At 30.6% G+C, this 23,891-nt stretch overlaps 2 protein-coding genes across 4 annotated transcripts; one reads left to right on the top strand and one right to left on the bottom strand.

Moving 5' to 3' along the window:
- The first annotated feature begins 350 nt into the window (after positions 1 to 350).
- LOC107367250 (uncharacterized) lies at positions 351 to 19,808 on the top strand. 2 transcript variants are annotated; one of them, XM_015934937.3, is made up of 2 exons: positions 351 to 1,815; positions 18,148 to 19,808. In XM_015934937.3, exons 1-2 carry the CDS (start codon positions 1,695 to 1,697, stop codon positions 18,960 to 18,962), a joined length of 936 nt encoding a protein of 311 aa, XP_015790423.1. In that variant the 5' UTR covers positions 351 to 1,694; the 3' UTR covers positions 18,963 to 19,808. The 2 variants fall into 2 exon arrangements, 1 of the variants encoding a protein (XP_015790423.1); XR_001569850.3 differs by lacking the exon at positions 351 to 1,815 and adding an exon at positions 17,641 to 17,874 and having other exon boundaries at positions 18,148 to 18,287.
- An 801-nt stretch (positions 19,809 to 20,609) lies between these two features.
- On the bottom strand, positions 20,610 to 23,430 carry LOC107367384 (putative MFS-type transporter C09D4.1). Of its 2 annotated transcripts, none has more exons than XM_015935083.3 (2): positions 22,987 to 23,430; positions 20,610 to 22,632 (listed from the first exon to the last, which is right to left on the bottom strand). In XM_015935083.3, exon 2 carries the CDS (start codon positions 22,297 to 22,299, stop codon positions 20,977 to 20,979), a length of 1,323 nt encoding a protein of 440 aa, XP_015790569.2. In that variant the 5' UTR covers positions 22,300 to 22,632; positions 22,987 to 23,430; the 3' UTR covers positions 20,610 to 20,976. The 2 variants fall into 2 exon arrangements, with proteins under 2 accessions (XP_015790569.2, XP_089122638.1); XM_089266512.1 differs by having other exon boundaries at positions 23,157 to 23,430.
- Positions 23,431 to 23,891: the final 461 nt, after the last annotated feature.

The raw sequence follows: 23,891 nt of genomic DNA, 5'->3' as shown, positions 1-23,891 counted from the left end.
AAAGTCAAACATAATAAAATTATTGTCAAAAAAGAGGAAATAAGATCAAAACCAGGAAGAATAAAATCAAGGAATGATATTCACAAGTTGACTCTTAACTTAACTCTAGTCGTTTATCAGGCTAATAATCAATTAAGTGATTCCAATCGAAACGAATACAGATGAAATTACATTTATATAATTAATCAATCAACATGAAGAAAAAACAAATAAGCAATGAAGAATCATTAATTGCAAATCCTCTCATAACATTATTTTTTAGACCGCTAGATGGTATTAAAATTTGACTAAAAAGGCGGGACGTGAAAAATTTCAGCAAACACTAAACAACTTTTATTTTCGTTTACTTTTCTCGTCTTTCATCTTCTTCTTTCTCATCACTTCTGTCTTTCTTTTTTCACTTTGAAATTGATTTGCCCATTGATTAACCATAGTTAAAGGGTAAATTCAGTCAACAAGCAAGAATAACTCACTACTTATTGGCCAACAATCATGTCAGTCAAAGATTCACCAATCAATTGTGTCTTCTTTTGTTGATCACTTTATATTGTCTACTTTTCAGTTTCCTCCAATTTTCACTGTTCGTCTTCATTCAAATTCGTGATTCTCTGTGTTCATCTCATCTACATCTCTCCATCATCCTTAACATCCTCATTATTCTCATCTCAATTCAATTTTCTCTCATGCTTTAAGCATTTCTGGCTCTTTTAATACATTCATTGTGATTTCACTGCCAATCATCAAGCGTATTTTGTTGCCGTTACTCCTGTTATTGCTCTTGTTTATTTATTTACCTTTTCATCACTCCATCTTGCTATCATCACCAGCCACCCTTTTTACCTACATTTTTATCAACATTTCATCTACAAACAAATAAGTTTGCCTTTTGTGTAACAGTTTATTCTGTCATCTTTTGTTAAATCAACACCAAAAATCATACAGTTCAACCTTTTCTCTCTTCCATCCAACACTTTGTTTGATTTATTATTTTACCTTAATTGGTTTCATTTTGGGATCTCACTTTTATTTACTGTGAAAACACAAATTGAAATGTTTACTTTTGTTTACCACCGTTAACATGAAAGCCTTTGAGCAGTGTTAATCTCACCATTACCTTAAAAAGTCCACAATCAATACTTTTGTTTCATTCTTGAGATAACAAAAAAGGCTCTATCTAATTAATAGTAAATACCATCAACAACAACAACAATACTTAATGATTTCATTAAGTTTTCCGTTCAAGGATAATCGCGTAATGATAACAACAAAGATCAACTGTAATCACCACCAAAGGAACCACAGTTAACACCCAAGAGTAACACCAAAAACCTAAGTAACAATCAACAATTTTTGCCAATTGAACTCAATGAAACAAAACACGGTTCAAACCAAGTTAAATTGTTTTGTCTATTTGTTTAAATTGTACATAATATATGAACAAAAACGTGAATCTCTTGAGGTGATCTAAATATTATGAATACAACAAAATCAACAGCCGCTTTTGACCAAAAAAATAGCCAACTGGAAGCCAAGTGAAGCTCAAATTGACAACAAAACATCATTTCTCATCATAATTTAATGCCATTTAACCGCCATTTTATAAATGTAATTTCACTCTCAGTTTTACCTTTTCCCCATTTCACAGTTTTGATAATCATATCAATCCATCTCAATCCATCAATCCCCTGAAAACTATGAACATATCCAATTCACCGGCAATCGCAATTACATTTCGTTGTAATTGCAGTCAACCTCTCCATGCCAGGACAATTGGATTTCTTGCCGATTGGATATCTGCTTATGTCTTCATCAAAGGTGAGTTATCATTAAATATCTTCATTAACCCATCATCACCAAACAACAAAATTATCACAATCAACAATTGAAATCTTTAAAAGTAAAACCTTTTATATCAAACTTGACTTTGACAATTTTCACATTCAAAGTCACCATCAAGTAAAGGGTGTAACAAGTTATAGCTTGCAAATGAAGGAGGTAACAAGAAAATTTAATCTACGTTATCTTTAAATTTGACCATAGACATGAACTATCATCTTAGCATCTTCATCGATATCATCAAATTTAAAGATAACGGCTAGTTAAATTTTCTTGTTACCTCCTTCATTTGCAAGCTATAACTTGTTACACCCTTTAGTTAGTTTCAATCATTTTGATTACTCTTGAAATCAATTAACAGTCTTCATTAACCAATTAATGCAACAATTGCTCCAATTTTAATTGTTGTTTATTCAGCAATTTAACAATCAAATTGAAAACCTTGCCTTCAATTGTGATAATTTAGTCTATTACTAAACTCAATTTACTAAAGTCAATGTAAATTACAACTCAATATAATGAAACATTTCCCTTGACAAACTCATCTACAGACTATTAGAGTAGCAATGAAAAAAAGAGCAACAGTAATAATAATAAACAATCAACTTGTAGCCATCATTTTTGATTGTAACAATTTATCCCATTCAAGTTGATTTGCCCATTTCAGTGAAAAAAAACAAAATTATCATAACAGTTAACCTCACCAACCAAAATGATTCCTCCTCTAATTGAGACATCAAACAATCAATAAGAATAATATTGAATTATCATTAATCAAATTTGTACCCAAATCATAATTAACCAATTTAAACATATTATAATTTGAAATATGAAATACAAAGTAGCAATCATGAAGCGAGAAAAAAATAGACGAAAATTGAACAGCAAAACAACTAAAAACTAATGATAATCAGTAAACACATTGAAAGTCTGTGAGGACGCAAAGGCCCTTGAGGCCAATTTTCAGGTAAAAAACATTAGGCTAGTCTCATTATTATCATCATCATCAACCTAATCATTATAATCATCGGCATCATCTTGATGACTTTTTTCAACATAACCCAAGCGAATCAATAGATTTCATCTAAAAACAATTTTTCCTTTGCTTTTCTCAGCGCACTTTTTACCCATTGTAATACGTGCATAAACGCGTGTCAAAACTTTCAAACGTGTCGATGGATTTTGTGATTGATAAATTACCTTTAAGACTGTTTAATTGTTACCTGGTGCTGTGTGAAACCTTATGCTCTTTTGTAGACTAAATTGTTAATCATTTTAATACCTTTTTCCTTGGCGAAAAAGTTGTTTGCTTTTAACGTCTAAACCAAAAAAAAAGGTAAACTTTACTTTGCTTTGAAACATTGTTAATCGATTATGATTAACCTTTCATGTTCAGATGGTTATGATTAACATGAAACAATATATCCAATCAATCACTTTAATCGTGATTCAAGTCTTACATATTGTATTTATTTTTGATTAAATATCATTATCCTAAAACTGGTTAATGCATCATTTTTAGGTTTTATATCTTTCTTTCACTACCAAAAGGTTGATCCTTTAAGATCATTGTTTAACTGCATTTTCAATGATCTTTTTTTTCAAAATAATTTGTAAATTGTTTCACAGTCATTTTTACATTCACCTGGGAGGTTTGAATTTAAATGATCATTTAAATGGTAAAAAGCTTAACTGAGAAACCGATCAAGAAGATTATCATTTTAATAAATTAATAAACTCGGAATGCAATCTTAATTATATTCAACTCTTCAGAGTTGATTGTAAGGATAAATGTATTTGACTTGACTTTTTCTGGTACTCTTGTTGAAAGGCAATTATTTTGGGTATTAATTTGTCTTAACATTTTTATAGTTTATTCAGTTTGAATTAAATGAATTGATTTACTGATGAAACATGTGGGAAATTAATTTATCAGTCCGGAAACATGTTTAATCTGTTTACCCATTCAAATCGGGTTAACTCTTGATATCTAAAGATTGTTGATTCCCAATTGGATTTGTGATAATTTGTCCCAAATAATCTTTCACTTGATGAATGTAAGTTACACCAAATTAACCTTGTCATCACCTTGTATTTAAATTATTTGTAATTCACCTGTCTAGACTTGATTAAAGTAAAGAGATAAATTTTTTCCTCATTTAACTGATTAATCAAATTGGCATCTTTAATCAGTGATTGGGTTAATAAAGGAAACGCGTGTTTCCAATCATAATTGTTAGCTTCAAGTTAACCCAAAGATTGAAAAATGCCTTTCACTAATCTAATAATTTTGATCCAAGTTGATAAGCTCAAGTTGAACCATTAATTTTGACTAATCATTATCGTGACAATCAACTTACCGTTGTAAATTATGTTTGCCTCAATTGAAGATAAGTGATGATCAAACGCCCAGCACATTCAAGTCTAAGACCTTTCAAAAGGTCAACCATGATTGGGTTAAAATTTTTGGGTAAATCCAGAGATAAACGTTTTCAAGTATTCTTGATATTTCATTAATCAATGGGTCACCCGAAGAGCCAAAAATGTGACCCTTAAAACCTTCTCCTCAGCAAGTGAAAAGTACATTTCCTCTTCACCATTTGATTGAAAACATCAGTGAAATTGAAATAATACCAATAAATGTCTCTCACACATTCACTGTCTGTCAATCTTGATTCAATGTTTTTTTTTTGTGCTTAAACTTCCGTTTTCAATTGAGCGTTCATCTTGTTAGACCTTTTGTCTAGTTGAACATTAGGACTAAATTAGGACAAAAAAAGACGTCCAAGATGATTTAAAGCAGGAAAACGCATTGGTAAGCATCATTTCCCTCAGAATTGTCTGTCAAAATGATTAAAGTTACAGAGAGTCAAAAATGATGTTTACTTGAAAATGTCTTTTCGGTAAAAGCAAAGCCATCTTTTACTCGATTAAACTAAATTAATGTTTAATCATTTTCAAGTTATTAAATTGTCACAAAGCACAAAAATTCGTCCAACATTCAATCGAGTTAATCTTGCAAATCTAATTCGCTCACAAATCAATATTCACAAATCCATTGTGAAAATACAATGTACTTCATTTGCAATATAAAGGATGAAAATATTAAGTCTCAAAATGAGTCTTCAATTGAAGTCAATATGATACAATCAACTAATTTTTTCATCTCTTTGTTAGTGAATTTGAGGTAAATCATGACGCTCCTTGTTTTATGGATAAACTCAATTCTTGCTGAATTAACTTTCTTTGTTCATTGAAACATTTTTGCACCATTTTCCTGCCCTTGGGTTTGGGATATTTTGCTATATTGACCAACCTGAATTGACTTCAGCTAATCGACTTTTAATTCAGCGAGAAACTTGGTTTTGATTTGTTTCCATGTAATTAAAGTCATATGGATCAACTTTAAAATGACAATTAAAAAGGATTGACCATTGAAAATGACAAGACGATTCTTCATCATTATCATCTCACAATTGAACGAGCAATTATCATTTAATTAAGTAAATCATTGTAAATTTATCTTTCAACAAGTTTTCATCGTTTTACCAGTTGAAATGTTAATAGCGATAATTTAGTTATTAAGTGTTCATTATTTTATTTGTTTTCATCAACTTCCAACAAGTTAAACACAATTAGCAATCTTTAACTCTTTCAAACATAATTAAAATGATTAAATGTTTTAACTTGCAATTTCAATCGTCAGGCTACAACAAGGTACAAATCAAGTTGAAGATGATTAAAGATTAGACTACATTGAGAAGCAAAATGAAAGTAAAAACAACAAAAATGAGTCGAATGATTGAAATGATGATGAAAGATGATGATGAATAAAGATAATGATAAAAGTGAAACAAGGCGAGGTAAATTGACTACAGGTTATCAGGTAGCTTCAGATTAAACCATCTCCACAGGTTTCAAAGCTTTAGGCTGGATGTTGAGAAACACTTCCCAGTTAACAAAAGCTGTCACCGATAACACCATTGAATGTTGATTTCAATTTCACACTTTTCAATGTTTCACCATTGTTCCATCTTGCAGCCATCTGACCATGAAAACTGAACCAATGGTTTGAATCAATATTTAAAGTCAATTGAAAATCCATACAAAACTAGAGCTAAAAAAATCTGGTTAAACTTATGTAAATGGCAAACTTGTGCTACCAACATTTGTATTGTTTACCAGATTTTTTAGATTAAACTGAAATAGCGAAAGCTGGTCAACAAAGGTAATGATATTTACTTTTGAGGTCATTTTGACCTACAACAGCCTCTATTTAACACGCGCCTTACCACGAGCCAGTCGACCAGTTTAAGTTACAATAAATGTCTTTACAAATTTTCAGGTTTTATCCTCTATTTATATGTACATATTTAATGACCTTAGCGTTTCTCTCGTGTGTTGCTTATAACGAGATTGTTTATTGACAAATGCTTTTCCAGAGACTGAGATTTCAACTGATTTCTGACTCTTTTCATTGGGAATTTCATTTAATTTATTGTATGTGTGCAACTGGATAAACATTGACTTATTTAGTTTTTGCGGCAAACTGACCTTTTCCGCCATTTTTTGGACCCTTTTCTGTTTCTTAGTTTACCAAATCTTTGGGATCGGGTTTCAATTGATTTTTGATTCGATTGGGAACCGTTTATACCTCATTGATGATAATTTTGATTATCTTGCTATTGAAAGTCACCTTTTATGCTCTTTGTCATCTTTCAATGGATCAAGCTGACCTTTGATAGAGTGACCCTATCATCATTTGAACCCTATTCAGCTTTTTACTTCATTTATCGTTTTTCCTTTCAAAGTTAACAGTCAAATTTTGCTGGGTTAAAGATTTTTAGTTTAATAACCGCAAAACAGGAAAAAAAATCACGCTGAGTTTATGAGGGCAAAACGCTTGAAATGTAATGTTATGGGCTAAGTTTTTGGACAAAGATGGCAAACCTCCAAACAGCCTTTTACTTTTTTCCTTATCATTCTCATCTTTTGCTCATCTTTACTCTTCTTCTCGTCATTCTTCCTCCTTGAACATCACAGATGAAAATGACTTTAACTTACTGTATTGTACAATATGTGAGGTCATTAAAAGTGGAGAAACGTTTGCTTACAGTTTAGCTTTTGTTTAGGTTTAGACGCAAAACTTCAATAAATTTGCATAAACTGTCAATCTAATTGCATTTCAAACATTCAATCATTATAAACTTGATTATCTTATTATACAAGTTTGCTCATGTTAAGATGAAAGGCAAAGAAACTTTAAGCTTATTGAATTACAAACAAAATGGTTTACATTTTTCAACTTTAAATGAAATTTGCTACTTAACCAGAATATAAGATATCAGTTGAAATTGGGTTACCTCTAAATGAATCCAGAGTATGTAACATATATCGATAATGTTAAATAACAAAATGATTCAATCATTATTATTGATCTTGAAATTCGGAGCTTGACTCGAGCATCAAGTATCATCCAATATCATGAAAAACAATATCCAAATCATAAAATAAAACCAAATCTTCAAAAAGATCAACATCTTCTTGGTTAAAAGGTTAACTTTTATCAAAATAATAAAGCAACCCGATGATGACAGTCAAACTCAAGTCAGTCAATCACTGAATACGATGTGAAATTGACATGATTCTTGGGATCAAATCAACTCTACTAATCAAGGTTATCACATTTTTAGCTAATACAATAGTTTTAATTACAATGCAAAATCCAATATTTCACAGTCAATCAAGATTTTGAGCCGAATCTTAGAGAATCTTTCCAAGTCTATGAAAGCGCATTCCATTCAACCTTGCGCTCAAATGCGGTAATTTGTTTGTTAAAACAAACTAACGCTAATTCATTATTTTGAGTAAAAAAATCAACCAAATTCTTGCACACAAAACACACAAAAAACATGAAAACGTCTTCATGTTAACTCTCACACTTTACACTTGAGTAGATTTAAATGCTATTCAAGTTGAATATAACTTTCACTATTTGCTCACAGAAAGCATAAGAAACATGGTTAATTACCTTAACCATTTGATGGATGCATTTAAATAATACAAATTGTAATAAATGAATAATACTTTTGCGGTAAAATCTGTGCAAATGGTTATGACGGGGCGTTGATAAACAGCCTGTTGATAACCTACATTAAGGATGATGACTATGATGATCTTAAATAGTGATCTCATATACCTTTACCTTGAAGTTGGGTGTAAACACGATGAGCAAATAATATTTTAAGCGCAAATAAAAAGCGAATTAACAATTTTTTTCTTTCAATTAAATGATAAATCCTACAATTTGATACAAACAGACAGAATCATTGAAATGTTTTACACCTTTTTACACAATAAATTATCCTTTATCTGACTTTTGTTGAACCAAAAAAATCATCTTTTTCTTTCCTTCCCTAAACTCATTATCTGACTATTAATATCGAGCTGGACGAATGACAATGATAAAGTTGCCTTTAAAAGCTTTTAAAGGTGTCTTGACCTTATCTTGTCCATGTTTCACCTAACCTGTTGCACTCTTGTCAACTTGAATTTAAAGTCATCACAAGATTGAATGTCATTTAGACTTTGTTTTATCTAATCGTAAGGGAAACCTTTTTTTACCTTGTTTGTGGTGTTGCTTTGGATTGAAAACAAATCAGAACACACAAGATGTAAAAAGGTAAATGAAGATTGAATCATATAATATATTTCCTTTTAGCCTAAAGCATTACAAAGACAACGAAGACGATTATCAGAGTCTCTACTCTGTTATTTAAAGTCAACCATTTCATGTAAACTTTTTCACTCCATTTCTCTGTGTTGATATTTTCCCAAGATATAAACTTGACTTTACAACAAGACTTGTTGTTCAACAGATTTTCAATTGTTTTGTTAATTTCCTGTTTTCCTCCATTTTTTAGCACATTTATCTGCAAAAGACAACATTTTTAGGCATATTTACTCGTCTCTTAACTTCAACATTATCTTGTAAAATATCTTGAAATTGAGATATTTTTACAGTGAAAATCTGGTAATATGGTAATGCCAATTGATATCAGTTCTGAATACGTAAATGATGTAAAACTTGTCTTGTTACAACGCTATTAACCATTTAATAACAGCTTTTTTTCCGTGAGAAAAAGTATCAAATAATGAAATGAACAACCCTAAAAATGAAGATTCAACAAACTGAACCAATTGCCGAAAGACAATCCTTTTAAGTGTTTCGGAACTTTGTTCAACTATTGAACTATTTTTAAAAACTGTTTGAATGGTTAAAATGATGACCAGAAAAGACCTGATAATCAATACTCATTTGTATTAATCTTTTTAAGACTTTCTATTTTAACCAATTTCCATTGTTCATTGTATTATTTCATTTCCACTTGTTGAGTCTTGAATTTCATCTGATGAACCATTAAGATTAACCTTTAATATGATTGTTATTATGTTAAATTTATGATTAATTAACATGAGTAAATTACTTTTCGTTAATTATCGCAAAATCATTGAGCCTGAACATTTGATGAAACAATAAAAAGATCAACAAAAGAGTATTGATCGTAATGATGAGTTCAACTTTAACCGGATCTTTAATAATTTTAAACTTGATTAATGATTAAAACTGATAATCATTTCAATTGTTCAATTGATCCAACCAGAACATTGAAACTCGATAACTTCAATAATTCATTTCATTATTAGCCAAAGATTTTCTGTTCAACAAATCATTTCAAATTGCCATTAAACAACCAAATTGGTAAATTAACATGAAAAGTTTCACAATCAAAGCTGTTTAATTAGTGCTTAATTAAGTTGAACAATTAGCTGGAGTTTAATTAATTGTCAACTCTAATTGTGTGTCAAAAATAGTTTAATTAACTCATTAATTATGTTAGTAAAGCTTTTAATTGTGTAATTTCATCTCATTTCAACAAAAAAGTTATAACTTAATTTTGTCTTTCATTTGAAATGTTTCATTGGAATCCTTCTTGAAATCAGATATCAAGAGTATCATGAAAAGGATTGAAATGCATTAAATTGAATGTTGAAAATTGCGAGATTTTACAAAAATTTCAAACTTGAAAGGTTTTCATGAAGCATAAAGATTGCCTTTCATGATAACGATTACATTGATAATGTGAAAATATGATAGCTTATCAATGTAGGCGGTTGTATCATGATTTGAAACAATTTGAATCTTTATTCATTGTAGGAGTTGACATGAAAAATGGGTTAAGAAAGTGATAATCATCAATGTTTTTGAAAGGAAAAAGGATAAAGAAAAATTGTTGAAAAATTGCAACAAAAATGGTTCAATCAGTTTCATGAAAATTCATTGAAAAACCATTCAACAACTTTATTCATCCATTTCTTGAATCAACCTTTTCAATCTGTTCAAACTTTCCTTGTCAAACCTTTCCTCTGTTGGCATCGTTAATTTCACATCAATCACTTGAAACTTCATAGACTTGTTGACCTTTTTTCAAGTCTGTTTGAAAGTTCATTGGTTCAGTTTGTTGCCATACATTTACTTGTCATTACATCTGTTTGCTGCCAACAGTTATTTACATGGATTCATGGAATTGTTTTTTATGCTTGAGTCTAATTATTCTGTTCTCATTTGCATCTCCATGTTGACAACAATTGAGTCTAGTAGCTTTTCACAGGAAAATTGAATAATGAAGGTTTCGCCTCTCACTTTCAGATGATGTAAGGATGCTCAAGGGTCTGTTTGCCCTTCCTCCAAATCCTTTTTTAATAAGTACTTTCACAATTATTCAAATTACTTGGGATGTTCAATTGGATCGTATTCAGTCTTGAGAATAATCTGGTTTTCCAAAGTTTCAATTGTAACCAGAAAATTAATTGAAGCAAAATGTTAAAACTTTATTTTCATTGTTCAATCAATCCAACGTTTCAAGTTTACCAAACTTTTCAATTTGTCTCAATTTAACTTGATTTTTTCCCGAATCTCGTTTTGATACAAATTACTTTTTTACAATTGACTTCATGATTAAAAGTAAATCATGAATCTGAATCATTTTCAACTTAATCGCAACTCTCGGTTGAAAATTTTTAAATGAAAACTTGAAACCATTAAAAGGTTTGCAAGCAACTCAATTGTGATTATTTGTAAAATTCAATTAACACAATGCTAAAGGCAAACTGGATAAACTTGCCTTGCATAAAGAAAATTAAACAAATTGGGTTCATTGATTGATTAAACATGAGTTTGCAAATGGTGAATACTAATGAACATTTGATAATTAAAAAGATTACCTAAGCAAACAACAACAAAAGCACAATAGTTATGGTTATTACATTTTTTGGTCAACCATTGAAAATGATATGAAAAAAGGTACATCAACATAGGTAATGCCTTTAATCGTGCTTAACGGATAACCAGATCTTCTCAGCTCTTAACATCATTTAGTACATTGTTTAAGAGTGGATATAATGTTACTCTATTTGTCCGTGGGTTGAGATTTATTAACCAATTCACTGAACATGTTAGTTGTTATCCAAAGGCTGTGGCCAAATTGTTCAAGTTACAGGGTTGCTGGCCATTGAACCTTGACTTACAAGTCAAAGGACAAGGTTACTCCTTTTATTACCTGTTGAATTGCTAGAAATAAAAGGCTGTTTAACATAATCTTTGGGTTCAATTTTTACCTAAAAATTGACTACTCATGTTTAATCATGTCTTACAGATGAACTTATGATCTTTTTTTATGGTCAGCCAATTTTCAAGGTGTAATTTGGCGATTGATGAATAAGCAATGAGCAATTTACTGGAAACTATTATTTAACTGGAAAAGGCAATAATTCCAATAATTCACTTGAATTTTTATGCGTCTCTCGTTTAATTATCTAGTTTATCATGTTTCGTTGGTAATCTTTGCTTTACAATGGTCATATTGATTAACCTTGTAAACGGCTATTCTTGATCATGTAAATTGGTTCTTTAATGTTCAACCATGAACTTTTATTCCAGTTTCATGTTGGAAAAAAAACTGTACTATGGAGATAAACTTTCTGGTATATTTCACATTCGTATTTCATGTTTACTCTAATGTTGAAAATACATTTCAAAGAATGTGATTCATTGATGTAGCACTGAGAGCTGCACGCTGACACTGAATTTTTCAATTCTTGTTGATTATCCAAGGTTATCTGACAATCAATGTCCAACCAGTTTTCACTTTTTTCAATCTTTGCTTTTACCTTTTTTCATCGATTGATTCTTAGTTTTTTATGTTGAATTCCGTGTTTCAACTTGGATTAGGGCTTTACAGTGATTCAAGCTTCAGATTGTCTTTGAATAATGAAACTTGACTTATGAACTGAAACTTACAGACTTTTGCAGAAGTTTGAAATTACAGAAAATATAAATTCAAAGAAAAAAGTAGTTCCAATTAACAAGGAAATTCAGTCGATTCTTGAGAGGATCAAATTGAACAAACTGATTATACTTTGTGATTTAAATTATACCATTTGCTATGTAATTAACTGATTAACTTGATGTGCGGTTGACAACAAAATTAATAAGTTTTACCTGCATTAAGCTAATAATTGAAGCTAAATATTTATGAACAATTTTTCAATGTTAATTAAAAAATTGTAAATCAATTTGAAGTGTCAAAAAGTAGACAAACAAACATTAAATTTTGCTCAAATTACAATATAAATCAACAGCTCAAACTTGATTCAAATAAATTACAAAAACTATTGCTATTTAAATGCTAAATGAACATTTTGGGCAAAAATCTTTGTCCAAAATTCAACCTTAATGATTGTAATAATTTTAATTACTCAACAATATAAATGTGAGTTACCTGAATGATTCAAGGAGCTGAAAAGGTGCACCTTACCCACCTTTATTCATTCATTTTGCATCTTTTCATGCTCTGTGGTAAACCCAATGTAACAAACTTTTATCTCAAAATTCACCTTTTTTTCATCTTAAAACAAAAACTATTAAAACTCTTGTAGCCTTAAAACACACACAAAGTATTCACAGGCAAAGCAAACAAGAAAATTGGGCTTAACCGGTTTCGCGTTACTTTAGTTAATGAGAAAATTATCATGAAAATCAGTCAATTTGTTAATTCTGTTGAAACGCAACTCAAACGAAAGTTTCGTGGTTAAAATATGCGTGTCAAAGTTACGCATAATATAATTATAATGATAAACTAATAGCATTAGCACAGTGTTTAAATGTTTCATCTTGTTAAACAGTCTCTTGATATCAAACGAAATTCATCAAAGAAGATTTTCCATCATTTTGTTAGTTTTTTTTGTTCATCATGATAGAGCTTTACATGAAGAAGAAATCTTGATCTTGATTGAGCTCAATTCCATAATCAAATGTTATCAAACTGTAGAAGCAAAATTGACTCTGGAATTGGTAATTTCATAATTTTCAAGTCAAAAAATCATATTCAACTTATCATTGAATCTAACATTTGAAGTTTCAAGTATTGATTTTTGTTTCTTTATTCAACCTTTTTTATTACATTTGATTATAATTATAAATTGGAATCACTTTTAAACTCGATTTATCATTGAATCTAAATTGGTTAGCTTTTGAAATGTTTGTAACAATTTTCAATGTAATTTTGGAGGTTTCATTGAAAATTGAATCTAAATGATGTGTTGTTGATCATGATAATGATCATGTTGATGATGGTGATGATGACGGAAACTTGCTCAGTTAATGTATGTAATCATATAAATTGTAAAGCCAAAAAGGGCAATGATTAAGATGATTCAACATTGGATAAGGTTGATTGGGAAGAAGTTGAAAAATGTAATAAAATGATGAAAAAAGCATCAAAAATTAATACCTTAAGATGAGCTGTTAATGATTGTTGTTAACATGAGTTTCAACTTGATTGATATCAACTAATTGTTGTTTTTACATTAACAACTAATTTATTATTTGCATTATCTTAGCAATTAATCAAACATTAAGTTAAATTGATGAGATTTTTGATTGATTTTTTGGACAAAATGGTTTTACAATTGTTTCAGTATTTTCCTATTAAAATGTTTATCACATTGAATACAAATTGTTACAATGTAATCTAAATATCAAGTTAATTGTGACAGCTTTTCTCATGATAATGTTTTCACGTTTTCATTTTATCCTTTTGAATTAAGTCTTAATGTTCACAATTAACTGTTGATATTCATTTGGATTTATTTTAATCATTTGGCATAAACTTGAATTGTGTTTTACAATTGTAAAGATTTGAAGCCAAAAATAAGATTTACAACTTTGTCTAATATTATCATTTGTAAACTTTTCAGTTCCTGGTTCAACTGAAATCAATCTTATTAACCTTTCCATGACTTTAAAATGTAAAGCTTACCAAGCATTTAAAGCCTACACAAGAAGGATATTTACAAATGATAATCAGTTGCAATTGTTGGTTAATTTAGTTAACAATTAAGCCTACGAGAAACTGAACCTGATTAATATTTTCTTGTTTTAACCCAACAATTGTGATTCAACTGGGTGGCTAAACAACTGTGTTAATCTATTAATTGTTGTTGATGAAACGAAAAATTCAAACTGAGATTTATAAACTTTCAATTTTTTTTAATGATTTGTTCAATCTTGTTTCGTTCACAATTAAGCTTTATTTATTGCCATCAAGAAATAAATTGTGAACCATTTATCATTTGATTTAACTCCTTGTGGGATGAGCTTTTTGGGTGCTTGGAAAATTTGGCTTTTTTTCGCTGTTGAGATGAAAATTCTGATCAAGATAATTTCAGATAACAGAGTATGAAGAGGTGGAGGTTGATGATGATGAAAAATGAAGTGACCAGAGGATGATGAACACAAGTATTTAGGTTCATGGAAGTAGTTTAGTCAAAAGATTTATCTCTTTGTTATAATGGCTTTTCCCTTGAATCTTTTTCCTTACCTTTTTTTGAAGAAAAGTAAAAGTCTTTTTCAGCTTTTATCTTCTCCATGATAACCTTCAAGTTTCAGTCATTTCATCTCATATCAGCATCACAAGATAATTGTTTGCCACCAATGTTGACTCTAACGCTGAATTTGTCAAAATGTTACAAAAATGTTTTTCATAATTATTTCCTTTCTCGTCTAGACATTCATTTTTGCACCTTTACCCAATCTCTCATGTTAATAATGTCAATTATTTTCTGAGGTAAAGGTGTGAATGCTGTATGTATGACGTTTAATTACGATTTAAAATAAAAATGCAAAACAATCCGATGATGAAAATCAAAGCTGACTCAAAGACAGTAAGCCTTCAATAATACAATAAAAGTGATATAAGAATCAAATCAACTTTGCTAATCATTATTGTTAGCAATACAGTGTTTAGATGTTACCAACTCTTTATCACTATAATAATGCAAAATAACTCATGATTTAGCGCAAGTTTTTCCGGTCAAGCGTCAAGTCTTCAAGAATTTTAATCTTTGATTTAACCCAATATTTGGTTGAAACCAGATTCTAATAACTATAATATTGTTACTCAAGATGTGATAACCTGTTGATTGTTTTCCCCTTTATTTACTTTTCTTTGTTCCTGATTATGAAAACTTACATAATGCATCAATCATCATCTGATTAACGATTGATTATCACTGTCTATTGGAATAGAATGTCAATCAAAATATTGATTCGGCCAATTTAGGTGTTTCATATCCAGTTATCTGGTTCATGTTTGCTAACCAAATAATATTTGACGATTTAAATTGATGATCACAATTAGCAGATTACTAATTGTACCTTCACTAATCACTAATCAATAGGTTCTCAGTATCTACATGCAAGTTCATGTTTGAAGGTTTTTTTCATAAAAAAACTGGTTAACTGATTGAACATGTCAAAGACTGGAAAAATGATCATTGAAAGATTTTCACATTTTTCCCCTTTTTCCATGTTGATTACAGTTTTACATGACCTATTGGTTGTAAAATGAAAAACCAGAATCAAGCATAAACCCTAGAAACCTCTTGAAAAGTATATCTTGAATGGTTACCTCCAATCAACGTCAGTCAATCATCATCTAACCCATCTTATCATTATTATTGCAATCATCGTAATGATAATGATTATGATATTTTTTTATTATCATGATTATTAGAATCATTGAAAGTAAACCTCAAATTAGGACTAGGAATATAAGGAAAAGTGGAAAGCAAAAGCGACTAATTGGAGTAGATGAAAGAAGGAGAAAAAAGAGAAGATTTTTATCCATCTTTCTTTATCCTCATCATCCGTTGTATCATCTCTTGTTGATGATCAACTTTACCGCCTCTTCATCCTCTTCCTTCTTTGCCATTCAAATAATGAAAGATAACAGAGCATTTACTGTCAAAATAGTATAATATCATGATGTTACTGCTTCTCAATCCTCTTAATAATTCATAATAATTATAATAATACTATTAATAGTTGATGCTTTTGTACACCATTCAGCTGAAAACCAGAAAAGACCTGAAAAATTGAAAGCAACTTCAACCCTTACCAGAGTCAAAACCTGTCAAAGTGTCAATAAAAAGCTATCAATTTTGGGCCATTTCTTGCTGAGCTGTTTACTTGTTGTTACACCTTTCAACTTTGAAAGTTAAAAAACACAAAAAAACAAGTTAAAACTCAAAAAAATTTAGCCTTTTTTTACTAACAAAATACAGTCAACAGGAAAAAAAATCATTGTCTTAGGCGTAAACCATTTGTTTGTAAACAATTGAACAAAAAAAGCTTTCTCTTGATCGCTTTTTGCTTATTATTTTTTTGTGTACATTTTTGGTTGAAAATCATTCACACAAAAAGATAATATCAACATGATGAAGATGCTTTTCATTTCACTTTTTGTTCAATTGAAAAGCAAGAAATGAACTTAGCAGTTCATTGCTTCGAGTTGAAAAAAGCGCGTTATGCTTATGCTTTTTTATGCAACGCTTTTTATGCCTTTCACTTTCAACTCAACACATTTTTCATCCTTTCATAACGAAAGCTTTAGTTGATTTTAACTTAATTTTTAACAGATCATTATTTGTTGAAAACATTTTAATAATCTATACAATATATAAAGTCAAAGTATCAAATTTTTGCGTCAAGATTGTGGCTAAACGGAGCGGGTTCCAAGAAAAAAAATTACATAGTCTGAAAGCCCTGATTCAACTACAACGACGAAAAATAGAAAACCTAACCTCAGAATCTCATGACCTCTGAGAAATGCATGAAAATAGAGAATGGGGGAAAAATGTAGAATCCGTATTCAATAACATTGAGAGAGGGGGAAAAACTTTTTTGTTATTTAGGTTGATGGTTGATTGTTGGACCAGGATTTTATGTAAAACTTTGTCATTTGAGTAAAGAGTAAAAAGGTGACCGGCTTTTTTCACCAGTTTTTTTACCGGTTTTTCACCGTATTGTTCACCATATTGTCCACCACTCAATCCAACACATTTACCAAATCAAAAAAATCACTTTTTAAAAAAACTTTGTCTATCACTTTAGAGTGGCTTTTTCCGCCACTTTTTTCCGCCACATTTTCAAACAAATTATAAGATTCTCTACCACTCAGAACTCAGATTCTGAGAAAATTATTTTATTTTTATTTTTTTTAATTAATCATGTTGACCACTTTTAAACCATCTAGCACATCCACTATTAATTACCAACATATCCCGAAAAGTGGTCAAAAATTTGGTGGATTTGGATGGTGGACAATACCGTGAAAAGACGGTTAGCATAGGTGGTTAAAAGAAATTTACGATCAGTCATGATCGTGTCTCAGCTTGTAATATAATAATCATACATCAGATATAAATGTGACTCAAAATGAATATTTGTTTTAGTGGTTACCATTTTTGATCGTTTTTGATGCATTTTAGATGCAAATTGAATTGATTGTAATGGTTTATGTTGGTTTTGTGAATCTCTTATGCTTTGGTCAATACATGCGATGAAGATGAATTTCATTTGAAGGTTAATGTAAAATTAGGAAGTTTTTACCTTCTGACTCTTGTTTTAAGTCTTAGGTAAGAAAAAAAGAAGAAGAATCAACAAAATTCTTATTATTTACTCAGCTTTTTTTTCATTGTTCATCAATCCTTCATCTAAGATTGGGAATGATGAATGTAATGAATGCAATGTTATCTCTATGTAAACAATGATATCATCTTGTCGTTTGACTGGCTTTTGTAAGGATATTAGAAATGAACTTTAATTTTGCTTGCTTATTATTCAACATTTGTCAAATTGTGATTCTAATGGTCTTTGTTTTTGTTTCTTTTTCTTATCTCTTTTTCCAGGAAACAAAGAACGTCTGGTCTTGTATTTTCTGGTCTCATTTTTGGGAACCTTTTTGACCATTTTTCTAGTCTTATCCATACGTTTGTATGTTCAAAAACGCCGAGCTATTCGTTTACTTAAGGAAACAGCGCCTTTGGTCTCACCTATATCAGATATTTCCTATGAAGCCCACCGGGACACTACATTAGATCCACTGGATATAAGTGTACCCACCAGTCAAACAACATTAAATCACGGACCTAATGGTCACCATCAGCATCACCATTTACATCATTCTCATGCCCATCAACCACACAGATACCCTCATCCTTTGACAACCACTTTAACCTCCGTCGGTGGGGGCGGACATACACAGACTCACCTTGATAGTCAATATCAACCTTTACTGGTCTCACCTCGACATCATCATTCACATTCACAATCCCAATCACCCCAACAATCGTCTCGACAAGATTCCTCTACACTCAATAATTCATTGTCTAATCAAGCAAATACATCAAATAATAGCTCTAATGCCACTAGAAACGCTGACAGTAACAACAGTCCCAATAATAATTTAATTGTAAATAGTAATATCACTAACAGCCTTGTTAATAGCAACGATAATGATAATTTGACGCCACCAATTGATGATGCTCGACTATATGCAACTGTACCATCATCAAGCCAACGACGAAGTACAAGAGAATCATCATCACCTCGAACAATTACCACAATATCAAGCGATAATAGTCCAAGAACAACACTAGGATCGCTAAATAATCCTCGAAGTAGCTCAAGACCGCCAAATGAAATCATAATTGGCTATTCCTAGGAGATTCTTGGAAGCAAATTATGATTGATTCATACAAACAACTGTTTTATGCATTTACTTTTGGAAATAAACAGAAACTAAATTACTTCACCAGTTGAATGACAATTATCCAGTAACATTCCAGTTTGCCGGATTCGAATTGTTCATTATGGTTCTCACATCACAGGAAAATACTTCCCATTAACCGGTTATCACTATTTACCAATTATGGATCGTTTACCATCAGAATGAATTATTGGCTTATGGTTTCCCAAATAATTAAACGGATTTCCTGAACAAATGTTTCATTGGAAGTATTAACATCGTTCGCATCTCAGTCAAAACTGGTAACCATCAATCTGGTCAACAAATTGCAATTGTAATTAACCAGTTAACTCAGTTACCTAACTGATCAATTCATTAATTGCCATCAACTAAAAACAAGCTATAAAATTGATTATTGCTTTTCTACTCCAACCTTGTGTTCAATAGCATCAAATCTACCTCCTTTTTTTTGTATCATCTTTACCTCAAATCTTTGCCTTCTCGCCTTGCTGATGAAAAACAAATTAATTGGTTCCCGATTGAGAACTAATTTGGTCAATTACTACTTATCCTAATTGTCCGTTTAATCAATTGACTTTGTTTCAATGAAATTATCTCAATCAACTCTGTTGTTTTTCTTTTCCTTCTTGCACCATTTCACCTTGCCATTCATCATTAGTAAATTAAGATTAACTATTGAAATTTGATTACATATTAACAGCTAAAAGTATAAAATATTAATTAATCAAAATCGAATGTAATTTATTAATAAATTTATAAAGAGTTTATCTGAAATGAAGCTATTTATATACGTTATCCGTACTCTGTTGTATCCAATTTATTTACAAATTATCAATTCAGGTGTAAAATAAAGTGAGAAATGTACCAAATTGATATTCAGACGGTTCCGTCTAATCCTTTTACATGGTCTTTCCAAGGTAACAATGAGAATACAATATTTTCTCAGACAATTGTCCCTGGAATTATTTATGGTTCATTCATTTTATTTAATAATTACCAACCAAAATCGCTGAATTATTTAGAAAGAGAACACAATTTATTTATTCTTCAGTGGATCATAAATATTTTGAAGCCTTAAATAAAACAAAAATCAATAAAAACCATCCATCTTAAGTCTGTACCAATCTGAAAATGTTATTGCAGCTGATTGCTAAGGACATCAGCCTTCCAATTTTTAACATAAAATATCGCTTAAAAAATTAATAAATCAAAACACAACAGGAATCATAGCAATACAGCAAACAGGTCATTACTGCTCACTTTGAAAATACCCAAATCCGAAATGGAAAAAATCAGCAAAGAAAAAGGTTAACCAATATGGACCACATCCGATCTCACCACTGTTAAACTGTTAAAAGTTCATTAATGTAACGAGTCATTAGGCTATTCCTTATTCTCCTAAGTCTACTACAGAACTACTCAATCAACTGAAAATTTATGAATAATTTACTCATCTTTCTGAGCTTACCAATTACATAGATTAGACCAAATAGTCTATCAAAAAGTCTAATAGTGTTAGACCTTTTAAATCCTCATACATGTATTTGTCTCAATCTTTTATAACATTTCATGTTCTCAAAGAACTAAAATGAACGACGATAATTTTTAAAGGTTTTTTTGCATCATGAATTTAGATTTTAATGACTTGTTTGTAATGATATTTCCAACATATCTATCATTGTTCGTCATATTATTTACATTTTCTCATAAAATAGATATGTTGAGCAAAGTTAATGTAACAAGAGCTAAATATCATCTAAAGATGGTTTACAATATAAAAAGCGATGAAAGTTGGCAATAAATATTAAAAATAATGTAATATTGAAAATTCCAACAATTATAAGGCAAATTTTCCGATGTGAAACTGATAACAGCTTTTTGAAAAATAATCATTGCTTTGAGCTCGTTAAAAATATCAGATTTGCAAGAGTTATGCATATGGTGAAATATTTGACTAGAATTTACTCGTTTACTCAAGTGTGGTAGATGAATAGTTCGGACTGGGCGCTGACGAAGATAAAGTGGAAGATTCGGCATTCGCAGCATCACGATTGAGAGTGTCTTTGGTAAAAAAGCCTGAAATTAGAGCTATCACCAGCATTAAAGCAATAGGAGCAAAACTGTATAATAAATTATAATTGTGCAGAAGATAAGATATTGCCTCGGTTGAACCCCAACTGACTCCTTGATTACAGAACATAAGAAGAGTGGCGCAAATGGATTCTGACATCGGATAGTTAGCCTGGACAATGAAATCCATTCCAATTGGGTAAGTACCTTCTACAACAAGACCAAGACAAAGAGTTACAATAAAAGTTGCGATCTTATTCTTGATTTCCAATGAAAAGATGAACAATCCAAATAATGGAAACAGCAATAAACATATGACCAGGGTAATCAGTTTGTACTTTCGGGTTTTATCGGTTATCCAAGCCAATGTAGCAGACCCAGGGATACTTAAAACTGCAACAGCAGCTCCTGTGATACCAATGAAAGAGTTATCTCCAGGAAAATATCTCTCCATCATTGGACTCAATAATGAAAGAAGGACGTTAGTTATTGATTGGAGTAAAGTATAGCTGATCAAAATATAATTAGAGTTCCGATTTGTGATGATGGATTTCCAAGCGCTAAAAAATCCGGTTGCGTTGACAGAAGCTTTGACTGAAGCAAGACTTGGCGGATATTTAGGTTTATTTTTGAAAAAGATTAAATTCATGAAAAAAATTATGCCAGCCGAAACAGTATAAATGAGGTGAAATCGTTTCAAGTCAGCTTCCTGAACCTCTGGTTTAGTATCATTGGGAACTAGAACTGTAGGTAAAAGGTAACCCAGACCACCTCCAATGTAAATGGGAAAAAGCGCAACTGCTGTAATGGTTGAAGCTATCTCTGCTGGGAACCAAGTTGAAGCAATACAAACCGGTAAGAAAAAAGTGAAAACTTGACCAACAGAAGCTAAAGCTTGGCCGAAACAAACAAGAACGAAGTTTGTGTAAATAATGGAAAGGTATTTGATACCCGAGCCTAGAAGGTTAGCCAGAGAAGCACTTAAAATACAGAATCTTATTCCAATTTTGTCCAAACAGATAGCTGATATGAAACAACCAGCCATGTAGACGGGATACCAGATTGTTACGGTTAAGTCCAAAGCGGAGTTGGAAACATTGAAGTAGGCACGACAAACGTCAGCAATGACCTGGAATTGTGTCCATTGTGAATTAATATGTAAAACAGTGACACAATGAAGAAACAGGATTAAGAATCGCAGCTTTGATAACCTAATTTCCATGATCCTTGCACCAAACGGTTTACGAGTACTTAAAATTACTAGTTTTACACAGATATAAGCGTTGAGATACCAATAAGTTCACAGTTGATCAGGATAGTTGTTACTTTTCCATGTTACTCGGTAAAGAACCTGAATCGTCATCAATTCATGTGGCAATGATTAAGATCAGTTTTTATCATAATAGAAATTCAAAATCAGAAGTATCATGACAGTTTAACAATTTCAGATCCTCCAAATAAATCTTTTGACCATTAGTTACTTTGACTTTATTTAAGTAATATTATAAGTTGCGTAAATTATATGACCACCAAATTGTACTCGAGTCTCGTCAATCTAGGGACAAATTAAAAGAATTAGAAATTACAATAAAATAATAAATAACTTATCATGGAAGAAAATTTGTTTGCACTAAAGAAGTAGTTAAAACCAAGGTTTTATTTTATTTCACAGAGAAACTCATTATTCGCATGCAAAATCAAATGATGCTCTATGTGGTTATTTAAAACACATTAATCAGATAATTAATCTCACACCATATTAATCATGAAAAGTGGTATTTCATGGAGACTGAAATTTCCTTTCAATTCACGTACAATAAAATACACCAAGAGTACAATGCGACTAAAAATTAGGTAACAATGTCATGCTGTAGATAAAAAGCATAAGTTTGAACTTATCATGATTTACCTTTGAACATAATATTGATGGTAATCGGATTGGAACGCAATGTTAAACCGTAGACATAATTTTTGATTAGAAAGGAATTCAAAAAATACGATCAGGTGAAATAATAATTCAAAATGGAAGAAAATACATCGAAAACAATAAACAATTGAAGTAAAAACGGTGAAATTTACCAATGGTGATACGATTAACTTCACAATGAACAAAACAAACTAAAACTTTGTCATCTCATATGAATCTGAGCTGTGTTTTCGCACAACATCGAAATAAAGGTGGAATAATGATCATGACATAGCGGAAAATGCTGCTTAAGTGGCTCATAAATTAATACCAATCAAAAATAAATCACAATTAATACAAAAAGATCACAAAAGTTGTTAAAAAGAATAAAAATTATTATCAAAAAGAGCCATCAAACATATGCTTAAGGGAGGGATAATGGTTTGTGTTAATGTTTCGCTAATCGCCATCTTTTGTACAAAAAAATAACTCAAATGAAGTTAAATTTTAATTTTTAATTAATGAAATTTAGATTACAATTCAAAATAAATATAAAATGCTAGAAAATTTTAATTGTTAATGTCAATAAATATATTGCTGAGTTTAAAGCTGAGCAAGACTCTTCGTTCTTAGCCAGCGACATTTATATTTGATAACAAACAAAATAATCGCGTTCGAAGTTGAAACTTGCAAAGCTTTTTGTAAAATTATGGAAGCAAATTTTTTCATCAAACTCACAGTACTGATGTAACTTTTGATGACCAACAAGGAAATGTATTCATTTTGAGAAATAGAACTTTGCTATTTGTGTAAAACAGATAAGTTCCATCTTCAGTTGAACTGACCACTTGCGATGATCATATGAGCTAGAGATCTAAAACTTATTATTTGTCCATAAAAATTGTTGG

Source organism: Tetranychus urticae, chromosome 1 (assembly GCF_039701765.1).
Source record: "Tetranychus urticae isolate SD_2017Ah chromosome 1, NJAU_TeUrti_SD_1.0, whole genome shotgun sequence".
Taxonomy (NCBI): Eukaryota; Metazoa; Arthropoda; class Arachnida; order Trombidiformes; family Tetranychidae; genus Tetranychus; species Tetranychus urticae.
This window is presented reverse-complemented; position numbering and strand designations above follow the sequence as displayed.

Coding starts and splice junctions, on each gene's coding strand:
- LOC107367250 (XM_015934937.3), top strand. CDS start 1,695: ATGAACATATCCAATTCACCGGCAATCGCAATTACATTTCGTTGTAAT. Junction 1,816..18,147: donor TGCTTATGTCTTCATCAAAG/GTGAGTTATCAT, acceptor CTCTTTTTCCAG/GAAACAAAGAACGTCTGGTC.
- LOC107367384 (XM_015935083.3), bottom strand. CDS start 22,299: ATGGAAATTAGGTTATCAAAGCTGCGATTCTTAATCCTGTTTCTTCAT.